Here is a 25,325-nt window from a genome sequence, read left to right on the forward strand (position 1 = left end):
ACCTCCACTGAAACCCATAATCGAATCGAAACAATAAGCAAACCAAATCACGTGCAGAAAATACAAAAATAATAAAACGCGAAAATTACCTATCAGCAAAGCATCTATAAAATGCACTAAAGAGTAAAATGCAAAAGATGTGTTCTCATCTAAGGGCGTGGTGTATTTTGTATCAAATTAAGCAGCTCTTCCATCTTCTCTTTCATTTCCTCTTGAGATTTCTGCATCATCTCTGTCTTCTCTGAGAGTGCTGCCTCCAACTGGTCTATCTTACTCTGCAGTATTTCCTCAGATGTGTCCTAGAAATAAGCAAACAAGAAATGTAAAACCCCTGAATCACTTAAAATGGATTACGCAGTACACCTCAACTATGTTTACTGTATAGCCTAAATATTTCAAGAGGCAATATTTTCGAATGTTACCTCATTAAAATTTTTCGCCGATTTGCAAACAATCCCAAAATATTTTCAAGGATAAAGTTTTCACTGTTAACTCCCTAAACACAAATTCCCTTAAGTATATAGTGTTCAACCGAACACGGGGGCAGATCCAGGGGCCATGACATAGGTGGCCAGGAAGAAAAGAGTCATACACTCAAATGTCACTATTGGTCTAATTGGGGTGGATAGATCTGTAGTAATGTTGACTCAATTCAATGACTGTATTACTAGACTTATTGACTGAGTATCCCTATTGCATATTATCTAGGAACGGGTCACATACAACCAAGTACATATACCAACGTGAAAACCTACCCATAGGGCATGTATAAACAATGCCATAGCCAGCACTCACAGTAGAGGTGCACCGATAATCGGATTGGCTATTGGTTATCGGCTATATCGGCCTTGTTTTTGCATATCAGTATAGGATCGGTAACGTGCATAAAAAAGCAACAGATACAGATACACATAAACATCTATTTATGGGCACTCATGCTCTAGCAATATCCTAGCAGCACATGATTATGTAGTGTTGGCTATTGATTACAGTCCCACTCTGTCACTTACTTACTACATCCAGGGAGTATAAAATTGTTAGAGAAAATGTCCATGCTACCATATCGGATCGGCTTTGTTTATTGATAATATTATTTTATATCGGTTATCGGAATATCGGCTAAATGCCATATTGGTGCACCTCTAACTCACAGCAGTGGGTGTGCCAGCAAAAATGATATGCATGCATACACAAGAAAGAAAGAGTTTAACTGACGAAAATCGCGATACTAAATGTAGCTTACACAAAAAAAAACAAGCGAACTATAGTAGTATTAAATGATTTGTTTAACTCAGTCAAAAAGTAAGGCCACTATGCACAACAAGGTAATGAAGGCCAACACGATCAGCATATGATCCCAACACAGACTAAAGGCAACTCATAGCTAAGTGCCAGTACATCAGTCGTGTACACACTATGTGTATACACAACATTCTGAGCCATAGATGACATACTGGAGACACGCATTAAAGCAGTAGTGTATGCAGCAATGTATTATAGGCAACACTAATGGTGGAAAATCATTGTATTAGCAAGCCAGGTGAAGGATGAAGCTGTCCTGCAGCAACTTGCAAAGAGACATCAGTCATGAACGATCACAATAAACTCTGTTGTAACTAGAGGCCACTGGTATGTGCCAGCAGTGTTGCATTGGCACAGTGATCACAGTCTATAATATTATGCATACACATTACACAACATATAGTAGATAGTTTCACATTATTGTATATGCAACAATGCATCTTATAGATCACAGATCATTGACAACTGCAGAAAATAGTTCCAGCTAGCAAGCTAGGTGAAGTACAAAGCACAGAAAAAATGTACAAAACATTGAACCAAGCACCAACTTTGCAACTTACCCATTGGGCATGTATAAACAGTGCCATAGCCAGCACTCAGAGCAGTGTGTGTGCCAATGGAAATGATACGCATGCATACATACACTGGCAAGGGAGTTTAACTGGCATCAGAAATCAAAATACTAAAAATAATTAATGCAACTTGTACAAAAAAAAAAGAAGATAAGTTAGCTATATAGTAGGTTATGGTTTATTCATGGATAATCATTTTTTGAATTCCTATTGATACTTTTAGGGCATAGCGATACTACTGTACATTAAATTTATTAGGTCCTGTGGAAGCGTTTTTGGCGTATTTCTTTCCAGTGACAGAGATACAAGTCTTCAAAGAGCTTGTTTCACTTGAAGAAACTACTAAAAGTTTAATAAAGCGTCTTCACAAACAGTAACTTAAAATATCATTTCCACAGGACCTAGGTATTTTAGTTGCTCAGTTACTTGTGTCAAAATTATAGGGATTCAGTAATCTGTTAGTCTGGTTTTTGGCAGCACGTTTTTGAAAAACATAGGCTCTATCGTGGACCACACACCCAAGAACAGTTGTTTTTCTGCAGTATAAACAAACAAGTACAAATAGTTGTATTACTTCCACAACACAGTTGGTGAAATTATTTATCCCTTGCTTGGTTTAGAACAGGTTCTGTAATTTGTTCCGCCCACGCGTTTTAAAATCTACTGTAACCTTAACTGATTTGTGTATATTGTAGGTGTGACATGTCTCTTAAGATGGTCAGCAATGAAGTGACACAACAAGGTGGTGAAGGCACAACTGGCAAATGATTCCAATCAAGCCAATAGACTCTGTTGTAACTAGAGGCCCCTGGTGATGTGCCAGTAAATCAGCGGTCTAGAATTGGCACTAGTTGGCATAGTGATCCCAGTCTATAATATTATGCATACACAACATACAGGAGATAGTTACACATTGTTGTATATGCAGCAATGCATCGTCTTGTTGATTGCAGATCATTGGCAACGGACCAGCTAAAGGTGGAAAAAAATTCCAGCTAGCAAGCCAGGCGAAGAATGAAGATTTGATTTGATTTTAATTCCGGTCGCCGATGGTTCTACAGGACTATTAGTGTTGACTACCCCTTGCTTTATTTCACGAGCGCATCAACTGGTATCCGAGAACAATCAATGTCTGGAGCATATATGCTAGACTCAAAATAATACAGTTACAAACATTAATACATACTTGTAAACTTGTTTTCGTGTAAAGTGGCCTCTGGCTCTCCTGCAATCACTCGCGGATGTTTGCCAATCTACTCCTTTGCAAATTTGGAAATTAAAGCATGGGTGTGCTGGTACTGTGCGTTATATAAAATTACACATACATTAAAGTCATCAGCATAAACAGGCATAATTATTATCATACAGTCGTGCCTTCATTCACAGGCGAAACTATCCTGGGTTAGTTTATGTCTCTAGGCCTCGTAGTTTTCTCAAACATTAACTGCATTTCGTATTATTCTTAGTACTTGGTTGTATAATAATGCTTTACAGTGACCAGCACTGAAGGTCTGACAGTAACGTGTGCTGCATATGATATTTCCTTGGAGAGGGTGCACTGTAGGAAGGATGTCCTCCACCCCACAATGTATAGTGACATGCATGAAGTGGGAATTTGCCATAAATGTTCCTATGTGCTGGATCCACCATTAAATGTATGAGGATAACCTACCAGTAGTACTACTATTAGTGTGTGTATTTTAGCATGCATTTACACAGTCAAAGGTAGTCCAGCTAGATAAGTAGTAAATATACCTTTAGGACCGAGTCAGCAAATTCATTGCTGTCTGCATCAGCTCTTTTAAACTCAGCCTCAGCTTTAAAGTACTTGTCATTGTTACTTTCTTCTTGTTGTAGTTCAAATTTATCTGGTTCTTTTCGTGGAATAAAAGGGAAAAATGCTTCCAGGCCATCAATGATACCCTCAACCTGAAAATAAGTAATATGGGTTAGCACTAGTTTAAGAGCACATGTGACTTACATTCAAGCGGTGATGTTCAAGTGTAGCATTGTCTTGTAATTCATCTACTTCACCAACTGCCAAGGAGACCTAAAGTTTGAAATGTTGCTTATATAATCTGCAGTTATGTAAATATAAGGGTAGACAAGTAATAGTTGTAACACGGGCATGAGGGCTTTGCCTGATATGTATGCCCAACTGCCCAAGGGTCGCAGACCCGAGGGCAGAGGGCATACATATCAGACAAAGTCCGAATGCCCCATTTTACAGCTAATATGTAACACTTATTAGGCTGATAGCCTGTACAGGGCAATCAATCACCCAAGCCAATACGAGTGCAGCCACTGGATGTATTACATATGCATATCTAAAATATTCGATTATGGATCAGCAGCTAGTACGTTCTGGTTACGTTCAGTTATGATAAACAGACATATCCTAGAGACATTATGAAGAATTTCCATTACATGAGTTTAATGTTTTAATCAGTGCTATTGAATCATTTACGGGAAAACTACGCAGTTCACTAAAGGCCTAGACAGGTAAGCTTGCTTGTAGAGTGGTTACTCCATGCAGAGTGGTACCTTCATGATGGGTGTGTGTCCATATTCGAAAATGTGGGGAAACGATTGAATGAATAAGCAATAGCACTAGTTTTCACCTTAGCCCAACATTTTCAACTTGAGGATAACAAAACGCTCACCGTCTGAGTGGTTTTCATAGCAAAATCCAAGTCGTGTATCCTAATCATGTGAGTGTTAATTGATCCCCACAATCGATTTTGGCATCAAGGTCTATATAATCAGTGCCCAGTTGTAGCCCGGCTACATTCTGGACTACATACGAAATGTATCCCGGGCGGCTCCTTTGATCTGAGGTGTGAAAGTGTTACATATGTGCCTTTGTAACTAACTGGATTCACAAAAAGATGTTACTTTAATACTCTTCACAAAGTTTAGATACTCTCATATTAAATATATTCAAATGCACACAACTTATGCTGTCATGCAAGCAGACAGCTTAGTTTCACTATGCAATTTTAAATTTGTTGCTAAGCACAAAATCCCATTCATGCTACAGCTGTAATATAATTTGCTCATTTATGCTAATAAAACAGCCAGTTTGGTATGAAATACTCTAATAGAACATACACTAATCACAAAACACTTCCATTAGAAGAGTGGTTTCTCCATATAGGATTAACAAAACCTTTACTACATCTACAAATAGGAATATATAATATTTATGGTTTAACCAAACAAATGAAAGTAAACTATATGACTCTGTAAAGGTCAACAACTTTTATGCAGTACTCACCAGTAAGTTGTTGAACAGGATGCCCACCATGATGACAAACAGGTAGTAAATACAGTAGGAGGCAAAGGGAAAATTAACGACACTTTCTTCAGAGGTAAACTGGTCCCCATATTCTCCATCACCAGTAAACAAAATGGCTACTGAGCCAAACGTACTGCCAAAATCTTCATATGGACCAAAGTTTTGTCCCTACAGAAACGAGTACACAAGATAACCAAATCTTCATATGGACCAAAGTTTTGTCCCTACAGAAACGAGTACACAAGATAACCAATGCCAGACATATCATATCTAATATTGCCATGCCCATTGTATGCTTAGTGGGTGTGTGTGTGCGTGTGTGTGTGTGTGTGTGTGTGTGTGTGTGTGTGTGTGTGTGTGTGTGTGTGTGTGTGTGTGTGTGTGTGTGTGTGCACGTGCTTGCTTGTACATGTGCACAACAGAAAATAACAAAGCACTCGTCCAATTGATATCCACTCACAGGTATGTGAAACAACATATAAAAAGGCAGCACAAAAGCAGCTATCAACAAAATCGGTACATAGATGATCCACAAGAAGTTCTTGATGATGGCGAACAACATGTTTATCGGAGGAGCAGTATGTCTGAATCCTTTAAGAGTCACTAGTAGAGTTAACCAGGACAAACAAGTACAGAAGGCACCAACATTCCACTGCCAGTCTTGTGAACACCATTCATCATTTCCATACCCAATGACAAATAACAAAATGAGAATTGCCAGAATAATCTCAAAGAGGACCCTAAATCGTTGTTGATGGAAGATACCTAGTTTAGCAATGTACAGTGTATAGGCACTGATTGCTAGGGACAGTAGGGAAGATAGGATGAGTGTTATGCTTGAGAATATCAAGAAGGCACGTCGCCCATCACTGATACCTGTACAGGGACATAATATGTGCACAGCAATTGTGAAGTCATTGGGAATGTATGGACAAGGACACACACATATACACACACATGCATGGGGGATTGCACGCTCACACACAGTGTTACCCTTCCCTTCAAAAGGACACTGAAAAATGGCCACCTTGATAAATAAAGCACTTCCCATTTGCACTGAATTATAGAACTTTACGTGGGGGAGATCAAAAGAAAAAGTGTACTTTGAATTTCATAAAGTACACTTTACGGCAAAAAGCATTCTTTGTGGGCAATAAAGCACAGTTACCCACGTGCCTTAGTGCAGGCTAATAGCCTGTGGCACTCACGCAAGTACGACTAATCACCCAAGCCAGTGAAGGCTGACAGCCTGAGTGATCAATCACCCCAGCCAATACAAGTTTTACCACCAGATCGCTTTTATAGACACACCTAAATGCTTCGATGATGGGTGGGAGAAGGTAACATTGCTGTTACATTTGTTAATGTAAATGGACAAGTCCTGGAGATATCCTGCAAATAATTCACCAGTGTCACAATAGAATCAATTGTGGGTTTTGACTAAAACCTGCCAAAATACGTGAAGAACGTCTACTATGTCAAAATTATGGTGAACTATGCGTGAGTTACTTTGTTAAACTGGTTTGTGTGCATTCAGGTAGCTAATAGTTCGAGCAACGCATGTTAATTATGAGTCCTAGTGTATGGTGAAGCTACACAACTGGAAAGTTCCATAAATCATTTAAAGCATTGTCTTGCTCGTGCTATATGAAAAATAAAGTACTCGGCACTTGGCCCCGATGCTAATAAAGCACTTGGCTTCGCCTCGTGCTTTATTAGCATCTCAGCCACGCACCTTATACTTTATTTTTCATATAGCACTCGTGGCAATGCTTTAACATATACATATATACACACAATTTAGACCCACAAAATCAGAACACATTTTGAAGACTCTTCCAACACGGTTTCAAGGTGTCCAAATTCTGGTTCCACAGTATTCACACACATGTCCAAACACATAGCCACTTACCTGAATGGTTAGTACTAATACCTACAAAAAGACAAGACATACACACACATGACAACACATGTACAGACACTCACAGATATCATCCTTGGGATGTGGCAGCACCAGGGTGAACACAGTTAACATAACAGTGATGAACAGGTAGACTGACCGGAGCGCAATCCACTGCCAAATGACGTAACGCCAGTAATGGTTGATCAGGTTCTCCACCAACTTGTGGTTTAGAATATCCAGGGACTTGCTTTTTACCTACAAAGCACACATACACAAACACACACACACACACAACAGTAAGAACCAAATGTGAACATCCAGTACTCCATGTTTTTGTTTTAAAACAGCGGTGAACAATTCAATTATCATATTTAGCAGCAAATCAATACCAATTTTTCAAAAAATAAACTTTGTCATTCCACGAGCAGTGTTGGGAGTAATGCGCTACTTATGTAATGCATTACATAATATTATTACTTTTGTGGTAATTAAGCAATATAACGAAATATGCTATAAAAACAAGTAATATAACTCAAGTTACTTTACTTACAAATGTAACATGTTACCTAAGTAATATAGTTAGTGTAACAAATCTAATATTACGTAATATTATTACTACAAGTAACGAAGTTACTAATCTCGTTAGTAATCCACTGAGTAACGCCTAGCCACAACGAAGTAATGAAGCCTACTGAATGAAGCTTATTCACCAGCTTCTTACTTATAACCAAGATTTGCACATTGCCCAACAATGCCATCATGGCACGTGATAAGGTGGTAGTTTCACACGTGACAGCTTAAAGCTGTGGACACAAAGTAATACTAGACATATTTAAAAATTTAAAATAAGAAATAGGGATCGCTGAAAAAAGCCACGAAACAAGAAGGGATCGCTGGGGTGGTAATGTAAACCACAAATCCCTATTTTCACATCTTTATAATAACTCAAATAGAGCATTTATAGAGAGTCAAAATAGGGATTTGTGGTTTACATTACCATCCCAGTGAAATTTTTAATGTGTCTAGTTTGTGTACTTTATTCCAAATCCATTTACGGATTATAAGTTAATTGACATATTAGTGTAGTAAGCCAACAGAGATTCCTTAGTTTAAAAGGCCAACTCATTAGATATGTTAATGCAATATTAATTTTGTAATCTATGATAAAGACTGTATTTTCATCCTGATTTGTACACACACAAAATATAAGGCAGGATACATTAATTCCTAGTCTATACTCAGTGTTTGAGCCATCATCGTCACACTTGGTGCCATTGCTGAAAACACACTGCTATATGAGCTACCTACCTGTCAGAAGAATTACTGATTGTGCACCTATCATACAGGAGACAGTGTTGATGACAGCACAGGAGACTTGAAGAAGAACAAGATGTCTTAGGTGTTTATTCTAACAGAAGGACAAGAATGAAACTCTATGATACAAGTTATAAGAATGGTAACTGTTAGTGTTATAATTCCTGTAAAGTCCAATTTTTTTCAAAAGAGAAAACAAATTTTCACATGATATAATGATGCATACATCAACCACGTGCATTATAGGTGTAGAGTTGTCTAGCAGAATAGGTAGTAAAGAGATAGCTATACATTGTAGCTGTAGTGCTATTATTGTAGTGATGACACTTTACAACACCTTTGTACAAATGCATGTATGAACAGGGCTGAATACAGCAGCAACCTTGTGAGTTGGTATTAATCAAGCTAAATAGGAGATGGCTAGGCTTGGCCGAAAAGTCTTCCTATGCCGGTGTCTGCATGTACAAATCACAATGTCACTACCAGTGGCCAGTGGTGTAGCCAGTCTTACATGATTACCAGGAATTTGGCAGTCATTACCCATGTATGCAGGAGTACTTTAAACTGGCACATTGAGTTCCAATTGCCAGGACTTAAGACTGGCTCTAGCCCTGGAAAGCCTAAGTGTAGCCTGCTAGCAACAGTGTGTCACAAAGTGGAACACCATAGGTATAGTCAGCAAAGTCTGGTTAGCATGTGGTCATAGCTAAATGTTTGCAACTGTCAATGTCACTAGCTGATCGGAGAATGTGCTAGAATAAGTACACAGTAGCTAGTTACAGTGACATAAGCACAGTAGCACACAATCCTCCCATATAAGACTGTCAGGCTTCACAATCTGTAAGTTGTTTATGATATCAGGAGCTTATGAGCCGCCGAAGGAGCATGAAACTTACACTGCCTGCCGGGTGCCATCACAATCCAAATTGTTTGCCGATTAGTTTCCTTATAAAGGAAACTAGAATCTCGTTATTGGAAGTCATATACGGAATTGTGCGTGACGAAATATCAAGGGGCGGTAGTATCCCGAGCTCAGCCATAGCGGGCCTTGTTCATTGTCGAGGAGGCCTGAGTACATGACTGAACCGTCGCCAAAGCGTGTACGCTTCGACAATGAGGGAACACCAAGGCGTCACAGAAGAAGTACAAGGAGGCGACTGGCAGTGACGGCCCATGGCGACGGTGAAGCGTACTCCTCTCCAACACTGGTTAGGCGCCCTTTAGCATTTCGAATGATAAGGAATTCTCCTGTGCGAAGAGCAATTCAGAACAGTGTAACCGTTTTCAAAATCGGCAAGGCGGTGAGAAAGCCCACACACTTGGTAGAACACCGCCCATCCTTAAACAACACCTCTTCTGAGCCGAAGATGGTTTCTGGTAGTGACTTTACTCATGGCCAGCCATTAACTGCAACCTCACCTGAACAGTTAGTTTGCAAAGGCTAGGATAGTCAAGTAAGACATATTGATATCTCCTGCATTGTGTACAAAATTAGAAGGAGTTGTCGTTGAAACAATAGAAAACAATGAAGAAAGACATGATATAAACATAATCTGTAAGTATAATTGTAAAGTCTCTATAACTGCACATGTACTGGCGTTGTATTGAAGAACTGGCTCAATCCACGTAGCTTAGTTGATGTGCCAGCTGTCTAGCAACACTTTAAGTATAACAGCTTTTGTATTTCTTTACCCTTGTAGCAAACACTGGAGTAGATATCGCTATGGACATCTGCACTCACTATCCAGATCTTTCTGTAGTTAGCACGCCCTGTGATATGCTAGAAGAAGTGAGAAAGTCTACAGGAAATCCAGAGGAAGAACACCATCCATCATTAAACGCTACCTGGTCAGAGCGGATAGTTTCCAATAACAACTTAACTCATGGCCAGCTGTTAAATGCAACCTCACCTGAACAGTTAGTTCGTGAAGGTTAGGATATTCATGTAAGGCAAATTGATATCTCGTGCATTGTGTACAAAAATAGATGGGGGTGACGTTGATTCAGAAGCAATAGAAAACAATGAAGAAAGACAGGATATAAACATAGTCTGTGAGTATAATTGTAAAGTCTCTATAACTGCACATGTACTGGCGTTGTATTGGAGAACAGGCTCAATGTACGTAGCTTAGTTGATGTGCCAGCTGTCTAGCAACACTTTAAGTATAACAGCTTTTGTTGTTTCCTTACCCTTGTAGCAAACACTGGAGTAGATATCGTTATGAATATCTGCACACACTATCCAGATCTTTCTGTAGTTTGCACGTCCAGTGACTTGCTACAATATGTGGTAGTAACAAAGAAAGACCCAGCCATTGACCCTATTGCAGGACCTATTTGTAATCTACGGCTAATTATTACCTCAGCAATCAACCGAAATGCCTTGACTTCAGGTATTTTTCAAGAGCATAGATCATGAATCTTATACCAAAGAAGCTGTTGAGCGATATTTGCAAACACTGAAGATTGGATCAGGTTATGTCATCTGTCCTGGTATTCCTAATTTACCTAGTGAAATTGGTTTCAAGCCTAAGAAGTATCGACAATGGTCATTACCTTTTGTACGTCACGACAGCATTGATTGTCAGCTATGGCACAAACCCAGTCATCATAAAAGATCTAAGGATGATCCTATGTATGATAGCTGCCCACCATGCAAGCTATTATGGCATGACATAGGAGTACTGCTAAAGCATGCAAAGCAAATAGAACCACTTGCAAAGAGTAAATTTCAGCAACCATCATCACGAAAGTCGCTGAAGTATCTCTCTCCAGCTTCAAAGAAAGTTCGTGCTCATTTAACTAGACTAAACCGGAAAGCAATGATGAAGAGTTTGAAGCACTATCGGAAATATGATATTAATCTTAACGATGATCAAAATGCAGAGCTGCTGAAGTTAGTCTCCCGTGTATCACAGATGTTGGCAAGGAAGAATTGGATAAAGTGTTGGCTGAAGCAGATGAAAAAGGGAAAGGGCAGTTATTACGCAAAATCTGGAAAACAGATGTTGAAGAAAGAGTGAAGTACTTTAAAGATCAGAAGACTAATGGTAAATTTGGTATTTAACTTCAGAAATATATTTTTACTTATATTTCTGTACTTCAAATTATAGTGACAGGGAAGAGGGGTAACCGTTGGAACACAATAACTTTTAGAATGGGTTAGTCATGTTGTATCAGGAGCTCATGAACCACTGAAGGCATCTTTGATGGCTCATAAGCTCATGGTTGTATGACCAGCTGAGTAAAAACCTGTTGTTTGGGCCATTCATTTCTCTTTGTTTTATAGAAGGGTAATGGGGTGGACTACAATTTTTTTATAGATAATACACCCTTGCAACAATGACAGGTTTTTCCTTAGCCATTCCCAAATAATACATACTTATATGTTTATATACTTTACAGCATTAGCTGTTTACTCTCGCAGTACATCAGCATATGAAGCCTTAAAAGAATTCCGACTTTTACAACTTCCCAGTACCAGAACTCTTAAGGATTTTATTCACAGTAATCATGAAAAACCTGGGAGTATTCAACAAAGATTGAAGAAGTGTCGTGAAGATTATGACCGAATGGTTGAAGTCCAACAAGAAGTAAAATGTAAAATTCAAGCAATTTGTGAGGGAGTCCTAATTTTTGATGAAGTTAAGGTTGGACTAGGCCTGCAGTGGAGCAGTAGAAATGATGAATTTATTGGTCACACTATGAATTCATCTGAAATGTCCACTCTTCATGACGTTTATGAAGTCCTTGACCAGCACACAGAGAACACATCTAAGACATCATATGTGCTCCAGTCACTTTGGCGAGATCTCAGCTCTGATTATGACATAATCGGTCCACACTATACCAGCAGTGGTTTGCACTAGCACCATCACAAACAATAGCAGCAACTTTGAAATTAAACTGTTCAAACTGCCGCATGGTATCATACAAACAGGCAATCAAAAACGGTTTTGTTTTTAGGAAGCTTGTACTTGCTCAATGTATTAATCATGTTAACTTACCACTTTATTGTGCATAGCACCGGTAGATGTTTTGTTGTCCCTTGTCTACACCAGAAGCTTATGAGCCATGTGGCTCATAAGCTCTTAATTGCTACACAAAATCATAAAACCCTCACAATGTGTCTTTATAGTATGCACATTTTGTAGCTGAAGAATATGATCACAGCATTATACTTTTCAAGGCCAGCTGGGACCAAGAATTTTGAAATAAATGGATGCAACTTTGGTTGGATGGTTATAGAGGACCTCTTCGCTCGTGAGATAGAACGTTCTCGTACCAATCGTTTGAGAAGAGTAAAGGATCTCCAAGAAAATTTCATCTACCGAGACAGTTGGACCAGGCTAAATGTTAAACCAGCCAAGATTATGCAGGTACTGTTTGTGTTGAATAGTACTATGGAGAGGGATTTTTATTATAGACCATAAATTCTCCTAAAGTGTTTTAAGTTTAGTAGGACTGATTATGATGTTTTTCACAATGTTAGCCCACTTTAATCCACGAACGTGTGAGAATTTTATGATCTACAAATTTGTATATAACATTGGGAGCTTATGAGTGAACCACTTTTGGTGGATGATAAGCTCCTGAGAAATTGTTTCCCTCATAACTAGTGTATACCACTGTCTATGTATATTGTATAGCAAGAACATGTCATATCTGAGTTGAAGGAGCACATGAATTCTGTACCTCCTCCAAAGTATGCTCCAAATGTTGCCTTGACTGTGCAATACTTGGAAGCTTGTAACCAACTGTTTGAGAGAGGAATTTTGAGCCACACTAGAATTTGGTCAGGAGAAAGTGTGATACTTCAAAATATGGAAAAGGGTTACAAGTTTTTCATGTCGTGGCTGGATGGCTTGCTCCAGGATGGTATGCTATTCCCTACTACATGTACTAGAATCTGGCCTAGCATTAAAATGTAACACGTCATGTCTATACTTAGTACATTGAATTGCGTACCAATCATGGTGTGTTTTGTAGGTTATGATGCTGTTGATAGTCAAAGCAAGCAATTTTTAGCCTGGCAAACATGGGACCTGTTGCGGATAATGTGGTATGGTTTTAAAGAATTTGCTACTGATTTCACTACCCGGCATTCTGGGTTTTATGTTCCACCCTTACGACTTAATGGAAGTGCCATTGAAACTCTGTTCAGTCAGCTCAAGTTTATTAGCCACAGTAACTTGACTTCAACACGCTACCCACAAGCACTTTCGTGTCTGTTAACACAAGGAAGTATTCGTAACAGCGGACCTGTTGCTGGTAGCAATAAATATAGAGATATGGTTCTCTACGTACGACAACATGAACTTTCTAAGGCAAACAAATAGGTATATATTTATGTATTGTTCACAGTGTACAGTTTTAATATACATACATTTTTCTACATCTTAGGTACTCTAGAGTGAGTGTCTGCAGCTGCTGCTTTTAGTTTATCACGTAATAATAGATTTGCTCCTGCACCTTTGTTTGTTTCAATTTTATCCAATTGTGTAACATTTGCTAAAAAGTCATTGTTTATAGTGTTCAGTATCTTTGATAACAATGCCTTTTATACTCTGTTAGCTACTGAATCTTCGATTTCTTCACTACCTGGCTCATACAAGCTTCTGACACAGGACTTAAACACAGATGGAATTTCAGTATTTAGTAAAACATGTTTGCGTGTTTCCGCAAACAATTCTGAACCATGTTTAATGTACTTGTCAAAGTTTAAAAAGTATCTAATGACTGTAAATACTTGACGGCCAAACAGAAGCATTGATGGATGCATTATTGTCATGTTTCCACGATCTTGATATTTAACCAATGGTGGTAAAAATGACTTATTAATTGCCTTGAGTTTTCCCAATAGTTTGAGCTCATTTTTATACTGTTGTAGTGTGGCCTGTTTATGCTTATGACGTTGATTTTTCAGTAGAGCTTTTTTTCGTAAGCAGATCACTGAGTGCAGAGCAAACCCACAGACCCGAATTACAGATGCATCATAATCAGATGAGCGTTCTTTAGCTTGTGGATAACTGACCACATCTTCAACTGGCCTGATGGCCTTCTCGTTCATTACATACACAGCTTTAGCAACAGATGTCAAAATCGCTGATTTATCAGTAGCTTCTCCTTTAGTTTCACAGTCATTGACCAATTGTAACCAGATATCATCAACTGTTTTACAACCTGCTACGACACTTTGTGAAAGCTTCTCGTGCCATGCAACTAGAAAATGTGCATATTTATCCTTTCCTTTAAAATTGGTTTTGTACAAGCTGATAAAACTTCTCTTGAAATGGTCTATCATGCTTGACAAGGCAGGTGAATCGCGTATGTGTTTCCAAATACAACCTCTTGCTGGGAAAGCACTGAAGTGTACGCCATCGGCGTCGACTTTACTGACTACTTCTGATAAAATGTTGCAGCCAGTTACAGATTCTAATTCCACAATCGTTTCATCTAACTTTCGCATTGTAATCTGTCGTCTTTTACGGGTGCATTTCCCATCACCACCACTAACGCTGTCATCTTCAGCTTCCTTCAACTCTGCTGTACTTTGTTCCGCCTCGCTTTGTACACGTTTGTTCCGTGCAGATCTTCTACTCGAGCTAGTTGATCCTTGCCTTTGCCAACGCTTCTTTGGCTGTGTGCCTCTCTTCTTTGTTGGTTGTGTTTGCTTAGCCTTTCTTTTCTTCAGCTGGGTCTTCCTCTTTTTGGACGGTGGCGAACTGGTCTTCACTTCCACCTCAACTACGGCAGCTGGGGCATTCATTACTGCACGTGGAATGACGCATGCCAATTACATAATATTCGCGTGTGTCGTATCCAATTTATTTCAAATGATGTGACATAATTTGGATTGTGATGGCACCGAGTTTTATGCTCCTTCGCCGCCTTCGGCGGCTCATAAGCTCCTGATGATATGGATACCATATGGGAGGGTTGTTGATGATATGTGGTTAGATCACAAAATATGTTTAAATGGTAGGGTTGTAATAAACACCCCACCCAACCTTTTTTGCGTGTGAAAAGCAGCCATGATATTAGCGTTACCATTTATCTTCCACCTATAATGGACAAACAAAGTACTCACTGTGATGGCTAGGAAGAATAAACTGGATGCCTTGCATGTGCGCTTGAACGGCTTCTCGTAGCGAAGATGGGCAACTCACTAGAGACCCTATTATGGCCATCTTGTAAGGTAAAAGAGTGCTGCACAACTTCAATCTGCCATCTATTAACGTTATAAAGACTATAGTCGAATAATACGCATCCTGAGCACACAAGATCCCATAATTTTGTTCTTCTACGGCTTCTTCTGTATACGGAACAGCAGGCAATGGCGAAGAAGAACTTAGAGAAATTTATCCAGGTGGTAGCGATCTGTGGAGTACGGGTTAATTAATGGGTCACGGACACGCGGAAGGACTCAGTGAGTAAGGCTGTGTAGTTTTTATCGTGAAAAAATGGAAACCTTGGGCTGTACACGAGTGAAAAAAAAAAAAAAGAATAATAATATTATGAATAATAATATGAACAATTTGCGTAAAATTCACAATTTTTGAATGTTTCCAAATTTCGTCTAGACCATTTTTACTGCTATATCACAATTTTTCTGAGTTCAGTGTTTGATAATAAGCCTTCTGAGGGTTGTTTTATGCTCGAGTCTGCTTTCTAAGGCTGGTTTTAGGTGACTGCTCTATCAGGATTTTCAAAAATTCCACTGCGATCCCTATTCTGAACCCACTATCGTGGTTCATGATAATATGTAATATTATTATAGTTACTTTATTTTTTGGGTAATATGTATGTAACTGTAACTAAATAGTTCAGTTGCAAGTAATATGTAATATGTAACTAGTTACTTTTACAAAGTAACTTGCCCAACACTGTCCACGAGCATGAAGCTTAAAACTATAACCTTAAACCAATCTCTTTGTAGCATTTTCCAGATTGCTGCCTTGCTGGTGAGGGGGTAGGAACACACCATGACAAAACTTACATCATAAACCTTTACAAATAGGTGTATGTAGAACCCTTTGTAAATTCAGTCACACAATTAGCTCTACAACTAGTCAAGAGTTATTTACAAACTAGCAACTCACCATTAGATGGAGCATATGATTTTCTGGCTCAAACTTATTTGGTTTCTGTCGCTTGCCAGGTACAGGTGAATCTCTTCCCAACCTCAAATAGTTAGAAGACAATTCAGATGGGCCATCAGTTGTTTGTTCAGGTTTGTGACCTCCAAATTTACGGTAGAGATAGCCAAGGGGTCCAATGAACTCACACTCTGTACGCTCAAAGTCATCGATTAAATCGTAATCGTATTCTATTTCATCATGTCCTGTCTGCTTAATCTGCTTGTTCAACACCCACTTGGCAACATCTAAAATGGGTTAAGCACACTTAAAATACTGATAATGCCAGAATAATAAAAACTGCTAAGCACACATCAGTTTTCAAATGAACAACATCCATTTTGCTGAAACTATATGCACTGCAATTCCAGTAAGGAGTCACAGTTGTGTCATAATCCACTAACAGCGTGTTTACACTAGACATAGAATTCGGGCTATTGTGGGGTAATTCGATCCGGGCCGATTAGCACTTCAGTATAAACACATGCCGAATCGAGCCATGCAAATTTGAATGGGGCTACCTACCTGAGGTGGTCCAGTTCGATTCAATTCAACTCACATCTGCGTGTAAACAGTTGTGACCTTGCAGTTCGATTTAACTCTAATAAACGGAATAAAGTACGGACAGTTACAGCTAAAATGGCGACTGTAATGATGAAATGAAGCAACAGAGAAGTATTTAGGTGACGATAAGGAAACACAGCTTAAAGAACAACACAAGGGCTCAAAGCAAACATGTACGCATGCGAATCAATAGTTAACTAACTACATGGAGTTGAGAGTAGTCGCCAACATCGAAGCCAACACTTTAGACTTTATCATGCCTACTAACCTGGTGATTCAGAGAGCACAAATCCTTTTTAACTCTATCAACAACCTTTACTTCGATGCAAATTATGATTGTGGGTTTACGTTTTTTTACAGATTGGAGTGGGCTCGTCTTCATAGTATAAACGGGGCTCACAAATCGATCTGGATCACACTGAAGCGATCTCATCCAGAGCGATCTGCAGTATAAACATGCGGTAATTGTGCAAAACACCGTCTGGTGACAATACTTGAATTTGTTGGGTACCAGTAGTGTGATCCAGCCAAAATATTGGCTGGCCAATCAGAACAGTTGCATAATTGTTCAAAAGGATTTGAAAATGCCTAGTACTATAGTGGCAATGTACAAGAAACAATCTTTCTTATATCTAGTGTAGTACAGGATAGAGTTTCATTTCTGATGAAAGATCTGGTCGCAATTTTATAAAGCAATAACAAACATCTTCAACAACCCAGCTGACAACTTCTTAAAAAACGTGTACCTTTTTGTCAACTTCCAATACATTCACGCAACTGTGCTACTTCTTAATTCTGATTGGACAGCCACTACTCCAGCCTCCAGGCTTAAAAAACTAGTGCATTATTACCAAATGGTACTTGTGCTATTACAACAGGTTCGGTTGGGCACAAGACCAGAGCCGAAGACAGCTGTACAGATAGTGTGGACACTCAAAAAAGTCTGGACAGCTGCTCATGACCAGGATGCCTTCAGTGCCCATAATACACAAATTTCACCGTAGTCTGCAAAAAATGTATTGTCTTTGTAGTTTATTAGACTATTGCGCAAAGGCAGCAGCTACTTGTATATATCATCTCCAGTGTATAACCATCAATAACTATATAATTAATAATCCATATTAACCTGTCATATTGATTACTAACAGTCTCATCGGAGTTTCATTGGTCCCTGTGCAGTAATTCAGTGCATGTTCACCATGTACAGGATGAGTGAGTATAGCCATGACTGCTTTCCTGTAGATAATAAATACAAAACCATCGTGGATGGAACACATACACACACAAGCACAAGAATACACAGAATGGAAAGTCTTTGGCTAAGAACCATAGCTACCTAGCTGACTGGGGTATCTATACACTACTCGGGTGACAAATCCTCAGGCTAGTACTCATTTAATACAGCTTTTTAACAACAGCAACTGGGCAACAGTGAGCATTGAACCTGGAACCGCATTAGCGCGCACGCTACACACAGTGACACACTTATTACACCAAACGGTTCTTTACTTCTTTCCCAGCAGAATTGCTCTACACAGAGCACTATAATCCTTGTCATCCCTGTCATAAACACTGGCATTGTGATCAAGAAGCAGCGTAACACAATCAGCTGCATCAGCATCAGAAGCCACCATCAACATTGACGGCTAAAACCATATAATCATCACCTTCCATAAGACACTACACAATCTTACTTTATCCTTTTCAGTGTCTAGTCGAGTGGGGGACACTTTGACAGTCTCAAGAAAGAACTCAACGATGGATGCTTGACCTTTCTTACAAGCAAGGTACAGCAGATTTCGATTATTCTCCCTGTGTGACAAACATATAACTAAGCCACACAGGTATAGTGTAGCTGAAACTAACTCAGTTGGTGGATCTCGTGATTTACTTCTTAGGAGTAGCAGTGCATCAAGATTACCACACTCACAAGCAGTACGAATTTCCCCTGACCACTCCTCTCGTCCGATCTCCCACACCTCCTCTAAGAAGCTACACACCACATAAAGTTGACATATTTATATTTCAATGCTTTATCTTATCTCAACATCATTGCTTACTTTGTATGTCCAAATTCTACAGCGTAATCACATGGCAGCTTCTTTGACTTATTGCTATCAATCTCGTCAAAATATTCTAAAAATAATTTATTGCTTACACGAAATACCTACACAATTAAATATAAAATACAGTGAAATTATTACAGGTGAACAGTACCGTCAAAGGAAAGCCATGTCTTGCAGCAATATGTAAAATGTTTCCTTCACAATGGTTACTGAACTTGTACCTCTCAAGTAACAGTTCTTTACACAATGTGTCTTCAAGTAGCAAAATTCCCTGTAATTTTAAAACAATTGTCCATAATTCAAGGTTGTGCCATAGAGCACAGATACATATGACAGTTTTACAGGCGAAAATTCATGGGGCACTTTTATTTGCGTGTTACCTTAACAATCACTCCAATTCCTGATTTGATGTCATATTCAATGACAGGCATGCCACGGTACGTATGCTGTAAGGTGGTTACTGCTTCTGATGCTGGTAGGTGACTGAGAATGGTCATGATGACTTGAGGTGCTAAATCCTTCAACTGCTCGTGGTTCACTAGTGCTGTCACAATGGGAGTACGATGGTTCCTATCACTTGCACTCTGTTCCCCAATCCTGTTGGAAGTTACGTGTAGTTGTTACATATCAAAGTTATTGCATTTTCATGCACAAGGCAAAGCAGCAACCAAAGTGTGGCCTTGATAATGAGGCGGTTTTATTAATGAGGTCATAATGAAAATCTTAGCTATGTTTGGGACCTACTGATTTACAATAATGCAGTGTACTTCATACAATGCACACACAAAACACACACTGACCCAGCTTGCATTAAAAGTTGTGTTATCTCTACTTTCCCAACCTTGACAGCACTATGCAAGGGAGTTTCACCAACAGAATTAGTGTACTTCTTCAAAAAGTTGGGATCCTCTGTGATCAGTTTAATAATAATGGTGTCAGCATTCTGCCTAAGCACCAACTCCACAAAGCCCATTCTGTTAAAGGAACTATCAAAACCAGATCTGATAGCCCTGGTGAGCTGAGAGGTACCACCACCAGCTGGCTTGTAGTAGTTCAGATTTTTCCTCAAAATGTCAACAAGAACTTTAGGGAAGTTGACAGCATCTTTCATCACAGCTTCGTTCACTTCAGCATCAGAGTCCAACAGTTTTATGGCAACCGCTAGAAATGGTCTCAATCTGGCATTGCCTTGTAAACACTCTCTACATTTCCTAAGAGCCAGCATCAAAGGACTAGCACCATCCGACTGAGTAGGAGTGTTGGCATCTGTTAATATGATAAAATGATCAATAATGGCAAAGAATGAGATAACAACTATGTCCTTGTATCAATACAGCAATGGTGAAGAGTAAAGTGCACATTTACTTTGTCCCCTGGTGAGTACTACCAAAAATGGTTTTAAAACTTGAACTGTGAAAATTCAAATTCACTGTTATGTCAACATTGATTGATTGAAAATGTCCATACTTCTTTAAGTGGTCAAAAACTTTATCATTAAAATAGTTAAATTAAAAGGGGCCAGAGTTGAAGGTCAATGGCCATCTCTATAGCATGTACAGTGTGTGTGACTGGCCACAAGGAAATGTTGGTAAGCTACAGCCTGTGTAACCAGATAACTGTCAGCTCATAAGTCCACTATTTACAGTAATTCCGTCAGTATGATAAGATAGTTACAGTAAATGGTATTGAGTGCAGTAAGGCACACATGTCCAGCACTGATGTGCTCTAACAATACCTTGCTGCTACTACTAGTGCATACATGTATCACTATGCTATCATCCATTTACCAAATCCCATATTGTCCAGCAATTCATTGATAGCTTCACCATATCCCTTCACAATACAATAATGGAGAAAGTTCATTCCGTTCTCATCGTACTCTTCTTCTGGTTCTTCCTTCCAGTCCTCAGGCCAATCACCATCTCTAAACTCCACCACTTTCTCAGTGAACTCTGTTTCATTAGCCCCATACTAACACACAATATTGGTACATTTCAGCAACCAAAATGTAAAAACTGACTGTATTTACCTGGTCAAACTTTTCAGATTTCTCAGTTTTAGGAGCTCCTGAAGCACCAGAGGCAGGAAGGCTTGGTGTCTAAGTAGGAAACGTGCAATAATCAAAGTGTTAAAGTCAGTCATACAATAAAGTTAATGCCAGCCCACACACTGGAACTAAACTAAACTTGTACTACACAAAAACCTTATTAATTGGGACCAAAATATGACCTAGATGATGATGCTACTAAGGTGATACAGTACACCTTTGGGGCTTACATACCAGTGAAACAGTGGTCCTACTTGTGAGGTGGTCACTAAATGAGGTTTCACTGTACCATTCTGTACATCTATACAGTGGAAAGTAGCTTACATTGTCATGAACCAATACACTGGTATTAACAACAGTGACTCCACACTTTGCTCTCCCACCTTGGAAACATCAAAGATACTCTACCAACCAGGCCTTGTTGACTATATCCATACCCTCATTTAATACTAGATAAATTTATACTCTGATACAAACCCACTGTTGATGCTATAGAGATAATAGCAACAAGGAAAACTCCAAGGAAGCACCAAGAAACAATGTACTTCTGCACGTGTTCAATTGAAACAGTACTATTATTATGGAGTTGACACGTAACATTGATTTTAAAATAGAATTTCTCATTTTCAAAAATTCAGCGGAATTTTGGTTTAATAAAGTATTGCCTTTATCAGGAAATTAAACAACAATTTGAATAAGACATGATGCATTACGCAAAAGAAGACCTGGGTGAAGCCCAAAACCCAAACAACACTCTTGTGACGAAGGCAGCTATGTGTAATTATGCTAGTTTGATTTGTCATGCCAAGTTACCTTAACAGTACAGCTTGAGACTTAGAAGTTTGAAGAGTAATCGTCCCCAGAATCTGTGGCTGATGTTCACAAAAGGCTGACAGTGATGGTTTACAAAAAGAAAGGCATTTCAACCTCAGACTACTCAACATTTGCTGTGTTAAAGAAAGTTGTTCTGAGTTACCATCAACCAACTGGAGGTGCGGATGCGGCAGTTGTTTGTATGGGGAATATACGTGGTTTGGGTCCACATTGGTACACACACACTAATAGACAATATGTGTATTGTGTGTATCATTGGTTACATCAACATGTTACCATAGATACTCTATCCCCTCTCCCCCCACGATTAAATTTTCCAGCCATGAAGTTACAGAACCTAAACTCAAATGTACACTTCATCCACAGAGTGTTATCACCAAGGTAATGTATGGTTGTGTTACCTGTGTGAAGCATCACCTCTCCATACCACACAACACTGGTTTCCTAATTAGAAAGCTTACATAGTACTCCACCTGACTAAGCCTAAAACTTGTTCCAAATATGACTATAGCTTACATAGGCTATATTAGAGATACTTTGACATTCTGAGAACATTTTGCAGTGTACAAGAATGTAATCTTCTATCTGGAGCAAAACAAAAAACTTCTGCTAATAACAAGTTTCAAAAAAATCAACTGTAGCAGCATGCTGAATACATTTAGGCCACTCCAAATAAATCCTCTGTCTCCCATCCACCACCCGCATCTGGTTACTGTCAACTCTATCCAGGACGGGAAAGAGAGAATGCATTTGGAGTGGCCTTAGCTACACAACTAATTTTTCTCTTTTATGGGGTATTGGTCAAAAAAAAATACACAGACAATCACTTGACACAAACTTTATTGTATGAGGTTGCAATATAACTATGAAAACAATAACAACTGGCACTACACTTCCAAGGGGTAGTCACTATGTAGAACCACTTGCGACTGGGATCAATATCAAACCAAGTGATCAAGATGTCCTAGAAAGTGGTGATTAAGCTAGCTTGCAAACAAAATGGAAATTTACGAAGCAATCAAGGTTGCTCTTAAGGCAAAATCAAGTGATCAAGGTACATTTTTTGATCGACAATAACGTTATCCCGGTCGCAGATGGTTCTACAGGACTATTGACCACCCTTTGACTTTGTGATAGAAATTAATGGTCCTTTTCAAGTGTTCTACCAATTATTGACCACTAAAAATTGTGTTTGTAAGTACAATGCACAAATGGGAGAATCACACAAGAAAAACAACCTACAGTACATAAACCATTCACTAGCAATCTTTACCCGAAGTTTACTCACCAAATTTGACGTTGGGGTAGACGCCACACCTGTGAGGCTCCTGCCAGGCCTACGGAGCCCAGGAGAGCTGTCCAAGCGCTGCATATCGTACCGCTCTGTAGAAACCTTTTTATCAGATGGTTGTGCCATACAGTACTAACTGGTTTATTATATACGTAGTACCAACCGGACCGCGGGTCCAACACGAGTTCACCACCTTGTGTATCACGTGAAATATTTTAACCATGTGGATGATCAAAACATAGATCAAGACACACGGTAGTGTGTCGTGCGGCCCAAGAAGCCGGCGCGCCACATCGTGAGTATATTTACCGGAAGAAAGTAAACGCGATTTTCACACCTTTGTAGCTCCGTGATTCCTTATCCGATTGAAACCAAAGTTGCTACAGTAGTGCCGGCTAGGTAGGGGAGTCCACATTCCAAATTTGAAGAAAGTCGCTCCAGCCATTTCCGAGATACGAGCGGCCAAAGTTAGATTTTTTTTTCTTCTTTTCGCACACTTTGCAAAATCCGCCATAAAACACGAATGCGTGTTCCAATCGGGCTGACATTTGGCACACTTAAAGGACTCATTAAGGCGAATCTCAGTACCAAGTTTGGTAGGAATCCGATGAACATTCACGGAGTTATGACCGATTATTTGCGTAAAATTAGGTCGAAGGTCTGTCACGCCCACAGGGTAAACCGCTTGAAGGAATGAGCTGAAAATTGCTATGTAGATGGAGTAACTATCGTGGGAGTGCCTTTTTGTGGTTTGAAAGGAATCTAGTTAAAGGCCATCGAGATATGACACAAAACCCAACCTGTGTCAAAATTACACGATCGATTTTTATGAATTAAAAACTATTAATTTTCACGCCTACCAGGCAAACCGCTTAGAGCAGTGAGCTGAAAATCGGTGTGAAGCTGGAATAATTATCATAGAAAGTACTTGCAGTAGTACAGAAAAATCGGATCACAAACCACTGAGTTATGATTTCAAAGCCAACTACGTGTAGCATATGCGAGATCGAGATACTCTAATAGAACAGTCACCCTAATACTAATAGAGCATTCAGCTACGTTTATAATTTACTCCATTATAGAATTATATTGCATTACAAGTTATTCTGTAGGGAGTTCAGCTACAAACAAGTCACCCTGTAGTCAGATCAGCTAGAAGAAGATACCTAATAGAGAGTTCAGCTACAAAGTAACCATCATGTAGAGAGTTCAGCTGCAAACAAATCACCCTATAGAGAATTCACCTACAAACAAATTGCCCTGTAGAGAGATCAGCTAGAAGAAGTTACCTTGTAGAGAGTTCAGTTACAAAGAAACCATCGTGTAGAGAGTTCAGCTGCAAACAAATCTCCCAGTAGAAAGTTGTGCTATGAACAGATCACCCTGTAGAGAGTTCAGTTAGAAACAAGTCATCCTGTAGAGAGATCAGCTAGAAGAAGTCACCTCGTAGAGAATTCAGCTACAAAGAAACCACCATGTAAGAATTCAGCTGCAAACAAATCACCTGTAAAGAGTTCAGCTAGAAAGAAGTCACCCTGTAGAGAGATCAGCTAGAAACAAGTCACCCTGTAGAGAGTTCAGCTAGAAGAATTACATTGTAGAGAGTTCAGCTACAAAGAAACTACCATGTAGAGAGTTCAGCTGCAAATAAATCGCCCTGTAGAGAATTCAGCTACCAACAAATCACCCTGTAGAAAGATCAGCTAGAAGAAGTTACTTTGTTTAATTTAATTTAATTATTGCTTTACAGAATTAGTCTCGTGCCCAGACCGCTTTTTTTCTTTTTGTGTGGGGGCGGAGAAAAAAGGTTTCTCCGCCCCCACACAATAAGAAAAAAGCGGTCTGGGCACAAGACTATTACAGAATTGGAATTACATACAGTAGAGGCTATAGTGATTACAGAGACATACAATTCTGAAGGACTACCAGTGTCCTGCACTGGTAGCCTAGAGCACTAATTACTTAACTACAAAAACTATACATGCATACATTTATA

General features: G+C 39.2%; 1 protein-coding gene across 2 annotated transcripts; it reads right to left on the reverse strand.

The window, feature by feature from the left end:
* Nucleotides 1-3: 3 nt before the first annotated feature.
* On the reverse strand, nucleotides 4-23,571 carry LOC136237226 (transient receptor potential cation channel subfamily A member 1-like). Of its 2 annotated transcripts, XM_066027552.1 has the most exons (20): nucleotides 23,467-23,571; nucleotides 23,327-23,421; nucleotides 21,187-21,255; nucleotides 20,945-21,128; nucleotides 19,958-20,423; nucleotides 19,538-19,754; nucleotides 19,309-19,428; nucleotides 19,152-19,258; nucleotides 18,958-19,083; nucleotides 18,786-18,903; nucleotides 18,601-18,737; nucleotides 18,218-18,327; nucleotides 16,492-16,775; nucleotides 7,159-7,330; nucleotides 7,085-7,105; nucleotides 5,633-6,048; nucleotides 5,152-5,340; nucleotides 3,856-3,924; nucleotides 3,630-3,803; nucleotides 4-299 (listed from the first exon to the last, which is right to left on the reverse strand). In XM_066027552.1, exons 2-20 carry the CDS (start codon nucleotides 23,408-23,410, stop codon nucleotides 150-152), a joined length of 3,213 nt encoding a protein of 1,070 aa, XP_065883624.1. In that variant the 5' UTR covers nucleotides 23,411-23,421; nucleotides 23,467-23,571; the 3' UTR covers nucleotides 4-149. The 2 variants fall into 2 exon arrangements, with proteins under 2 accessions (XP_065883624.1, XP_065883623.1); XM_066027551.1 differs by having other exon boundaries at nucleotides 23,327-23,549.
* Nucleotides 23,572-25,325: the final 1,754 nt, after the last annotated feature.

Source organism: Dysidea avara, chromosome 10 (genome assembly GCF_963678975.1).
Source record: "Dysidea avara chromosome 10, odDysAvar1.4, whole genome shotgun sequence".
NCBI classification, from domain to species: domain Eukaryota; kingdom Metazoa; phylum Porifera; class Demospongiae; order Dictyoceratida; family Dysideidae; genus Dysidea; species Dysidea avara.

What these genes read in the sequence shown, in the direction of transcription:
- LOC136237226 (XM_066027551.1), bottom strand. Translation starts at nt 23,455, where the DNA reads ATGGCACAACCATCTGATAAAAAGGTTTCTACAGAGCGGTACGATATG. An exon ending in GCTGGACAATATGGGATTTG is followed by an intron (nt 20,424 to 20,944) that starts GTAAATGGATGA and finishes TCATATTAACAG; the next exon opens with ATGCCAACACTCCTACTCAG. An exon ending in ACATCCCAAGGATGATATCT is followed by an intron (nt 7,106 to 7,158) that starts GTGAGTGTCTGT and finishes GTCTTTTTGTAG; the next exon opens with GTATTAGTACTAACCATTCA.